The 4,661-nt window shown below is 40.8% G+C and overlaps 1 protein-coding gene across 1 annotated transcript; it reads left to right on the top strand.

Moving 5' to 3' along the window:
- Nucleotides 1-1,948: 1,948 nt before the first annotated feature.
- LOC131038577 (ethylene-responsive transcription factor CRF5) lies at nucleotides 1,949-4,068 on the top strand. Its single transcript, XM_057971068.2, has one exon. The coding sequence runs from the start codon at nucleotides 2,294-2,296 to the stop codon at nucleotides 3,635-3,637; it is 1,344 nt and encodes a 447-aa protein (XP_057827051.2). The 5' UTR covers nucleotides 1,949-2,293; the 3' UTR covers nucleotides 3,638-4,068.
- Nucleotides 4,069-4,661: the final 593 nt, after the last annotated feature.

Raw genomic sequence — 4,661 nt, 5'->3', positions numbered from 1 at the left:
GATTTGAATTTTCTAAACTAAATGCTTAGAAGTATAATCTTGGAAAACTTGAAAAGTTGGTCCAATATATCAAAGAAGCCAACCTAAATCAACTCTTAAAATGTCCTTGATAATTCTTAACACCTTGCTTCAACCAACCTTGCTACAACTTGTGTAATTAGTAATGAAAATCCTAAACCATTTTGTGTTTCTCTTTATGAAAACAAAAAATTGACAAGCACTTCTATTTCATTTTAATTTATGAAAGTGACATTTTGATTGAAAAGTGATACAATGAAGGAATCGAGTCATTAATCATTGATTAGTTTCATTGATTTGTTTTCATTTATTTGGAACTGTGAAGAATTCGAGTTGCAAATCTTAGAGATGTCGAAGTCCAAACCATTGGAATTGAAGATGACCTCCTCACATCAGAAAATTGAAGATGATCTTCTCACATCTATAAAACGAAAAAAAATTAAGGAATTGAAAAAAATTATGAAAGTGACATTTTGATTGAAAAGTGATAAAATGAAGGAATTAAATCATTAATCATTGATTAGTTTCATTTATTTTCTTTTACATTCTTTTGGCTCATCCTTTGAGTAGACACGACTAACTCCTTCACTATATGAAAAGACTAATGGGTGGGTGCTTCTACCTCTTATTGTACAAACAAGATATGTATTTGACTCTTGATCCTCCACCAAATAAAACCTTTTAAGTGAATGACTTACACTTAATCTAAAACAATTTAATATTTATGAAAAGACTAATGAGTCTTATAGTCGATCCTCTATAGCCAAAGGTGACGATGACACTAATTCTATCATGTCCCTACTACTTGGTGTAGGTGATGCCATTTCTTAACTAAATGACTCTTGATTGTGACATTTCTATATATTGTCCAAGACACAAATGCAAATGATTCTTGATCTTCCACTAGACAAAACTTTTTAACTAAATTACTTCTACTTCATTCTAAAACAATTCAATAGTTTAAAACTTTACAATTTCCATGTGACCTAAACACCTCGAGAAAAAATAAAAAATAAAAAAATAAAAAATTCTACCTACTTACAAAAATGCAAAAATCTAAACTTAAAGCGAAGCAAAGAAGGGGAAAAAAAAAAATCTACCTAATTACAAACATGCAAAAATCTAAACTTAAAGCAAAGCAAAGAAGGGAAAAAAAAAAAATCTACCTAATTACAAACATGCAAAAATCTAAACTTGAAAGCAAAGCAAAGAAGGAAAGCAAAGCAAAGAAGGAAAAAGAAATGCAATAGTAAAATTATAGATTGATTAAGATAGGAATAGGAGTGAAGTTGATGTCCATAGCATAGCAGACACCTTGTGCAGTGAGAAGAAAAATAAAATTTGCAAAATACTCAAGAGTATAGAGACAAGTCTTAATTAACTGTCTCAACACAGTAATCCATGCGGTAAAAGTGTGGTGCAATTGGCTGTAACTCAATGACCCTGACACGTGAGGCTCATAATTTGACCGGTTTCCAGGTTGACCGCCCAGTCGAAGACATTTTTAGCCCGGGGGTTAAAAAAGAACGATAACGATTGCATTTGCATTGCATGTGACGCGGCTCATTCGTCGATGTAAAAAAAAAAATCCCCAAACAAACGCCGTTACTCTTACAGCAGGTAAGAACCCAAACGCCGTTACACACCACCACAGGTCGCTGTCACCAGATGCTGCCAGTGCCATCCCATTCCCCATCCGGTAATTGCGCCGATAATATTTGAAAGGCCAAGTAGAAAGGTAACTGGTAACCGGTAAAACTGGTTCGTTGAGCCTGGCCTGCCACGTCATCCCGGAACGGGGATTTTCATAATCGGAAAAGATGCCAGGCTGGCAATTGAACGGTACGGTGTATTCGTATTTTTTGGGGGGTTTAGTAAGTTGTAGTGGTGGCCACCTTTCTTGGTCGGGACGCGGGGTGGGTCGTTTCGTCCATCGGCCGTGTTTTATGTATATAATGCGGCCCGGCCGGTGACTCTGCTACTCTGCCATACCCATTATATATATTTGTATTTCTTTTATCTTTGCTTCTGCTCTTGTTTGTAGAGAGTTTTGAACTCTGTTCTGGCCCACTCGCCGCTTTCACATTGATCTCCGCCTTTTTTTTTTCCTTTTTTCTTTTTTTCTTTTCTTGCACCGTGTCTGGTCTTGGGAAATTTTTTTATTGTTTTTCCCCTTCGTCGGCGGGCGTTGGTCTGTGTCTTTCTTGCTCGCCGCAGGTATATGACGGTGCGCGATGGAAGTTTAGTTTTAGTCTGAGTTGAAAGAAATGCAGAAATGGCCGGCCTGCAAATGTGGAGAGGCAATGGGAGCTCTGGAATTATGGCGGCGAAGAGAGTTGTGGAGTATAAGAGCGTGAGTGTTAAGAAATATGAGGAGAAAAGGGGGGATTTTGATGTGAAATTGATGCCTAAGAGAATCCGAGTGATTACTACTGACCCCGATGCAACTGATTCTTCTGATGATGATGAGGAAGACCGAGCAAGGGGTTCTGGTTCTGGTTCTGGTTCTGGTTCTGGTTCTGGTGAGTGCATATTTTCTGGGAGGGTGAAGAGGCATATTGAGGAGATCAATATTCAATTGCCGGATTGCTCGCCGAGTTGCTCTGAAAATGAGAATGAGTTTGGGTGGAGGAGCAAGTCCGTTAGGTCGAAACCGTCTAGGGCAACAACCAATCCGAGCAACGGAAATGCATGGGCTTTGAGAAAGATTCAGAGCAAAGGGGCGGGAAAAGTTGTTAAGAAGGATGATTTTGTTGAAGAATCTGATTCTGTGAGACGGATAAAGAAGTTTAAGGGCGTGAGGCAGAGGCCTTGGGGAAAATGGGCTGCAGAGATCAGGGACCCGGGCAGAAGAGTTCGGTTGTGGCTCGGAACTTTCGACACCGCCGAAGAAGCCGCCTTGGCCTATGATTCCGCCGCTCGCCAGCTCCGCGGCCCCGAAGCCGCCACCAACTTTTCCGCCTCCACCTCCGTCTCTGCCGCTTCTGAGCCGCCACCGGATTCTGGTGGCGCAAAGCAGGGTGAGGATTCCGATTCTGTTGGAACGAGGTTATTGCAGAAGCGGACATGGGAGGAGGTTGCGGAATCGAGCGTTGTGTCGAGCTGCTATGACGAAGAATCTTCCTCTGCGGAGGAGTGCTTGCTCATTTCTTCCCCAACATCTGTGCTAAGATTCCATGCCTCCTCTTCCGTTTCGCTCAAGAAGCCACAGCCCGGAGTTCCTTGTCAGGATCAGGGCGACGGCAGCTTTGGAAATCTGGATTTGCCGACGAGTTTCGATTCCTTTCTTGATTGCAATCTGTTCTTTGACAGCCCTGAGTTCCTGAGCCTGGGGGAGGGATTCGAAACCTGTTTGCCTCCGCCAGAGGATGCAGGGGGGATCTTGAGCGTTGAGGATTACTGTGAGTCGCAGGACATTCCAATGGCCGGGGAACAACCAGGCATTATTCCGCGCTTGGATGCTTCAGATTATCTTTTCAATGACCAATTCGGGGATTTGTCGTTCGAGGAGGAGTTCATCCCGGCGAACGGCATCGACAGCGAGGATTTCGATTTGTTAAATTTGTTCGAGGGTGACGATGATCTCAACTTACTGGACCTGGATTGCATGCAATTTTGATCTTCAAATTTCATTACATGAATGTTCTCTTCCTTCCCCATGCCGGGGAAATTTTGTAGCTGTTTCTTTGGCGGAGAATATTTATTAGTTTTACTGCACTGCGGCGCAGCGTTTTCTCTGCTGCACCGCTTGGCTTGTTTGTTGTAACGGAAAAAAAATAACTGTTTGCAGTGAGTGAGCTTCTGGCAAGAAATGAAAAGAATAAAAAAAGGAATGGAGATGGCCCGGAGAAAGAAAAAAACTCCGGGATTGCCATGCCCAAATCCCTTCTTTTCTTGTTTGTTTTTTCTTATTTCTGTGACTCAAATTTTGAACAAATACATCACACAGCAGAAGTTCCGGCAGACGGGGTCGATCTTTGACATTGCCCCGCGTATTATTATTATTATTATTATTTTTATCTGTACTAATATGAAAGTGGATTCATTTTATTTGGAGAAAACGTGCAAATCTGTGAGAAATTTTATATTGCATTGTCAAATTGGGAAACCGAAATGATGTGACAGAGAGCGGTCAATCCGACGCCGCCCAAAGTGGGTAGTCGCTATCGTAAGTTGTCTGCATTAATTACGCCATGAGATCTCATCTCCATTTCACTGTTTCTGATAACGACTCTTTCTTTTACTTAGCCATTAATAACAAGGCCTGCTACACTGTTTTTTCTCACACGCTTTTATTTTTTATGTACAGTGCTGAGTAACGCATTTGAGATTGGTTTTTAACTGTCTCTTCTCTGCACTGAACATGGTCTTAAAATGGTATATATGGAAAGTCTGATATTTGCTGTTCAATTCTAAGTTGGCAATTTTATGACTGTAAAAGAGTAGAGAGTTGTGCGTTACAACTTAGCTGTAAAAGGCAAAAGTAGTTATGGCTTACAACTTTGAGAGCTTTCAGTACTACTTGCTGCATTGACTTGGGTTTTCTGCCATTGTAGGCCACCAAAACCGTATTTAGTAGGATGAAAAAAATAGTAACTAGTAAATGGTGGGAAAATCATTAATATTTATAGCATTAAATTTAT

The sequence above is a fragment of the Cryptomeria japonica genome, chromosome 10, assembly GCF_030272615.1.
Source record: "Cryptomeria japonica chromosome 10, Sugi_1.0, whole genome shotgun sequence".
NCBI classification, from domain to species: domain Eukaryota; kingdom Viridiplantae; phylum Streptophyta; class Pinopsida; order Cupressales; family Cupressaceae; genus Cryptomeria; species Cryptomeria japonica.
Note: the sequence above shows the minus strand (reverse complement) of the source record. Positions and strands in the feature narration are given on the sequence as shown.

Bases quoted from the DNA above. Each gene is read 5' to 3' on its own strand.
- LOC131038577 (XM_057971068.2), top strand. From the start codon at position 2,294: ATGGCCGGCCTGCAAATGTGGAGAGGCAATGGGAGCTCTGGAATTATG.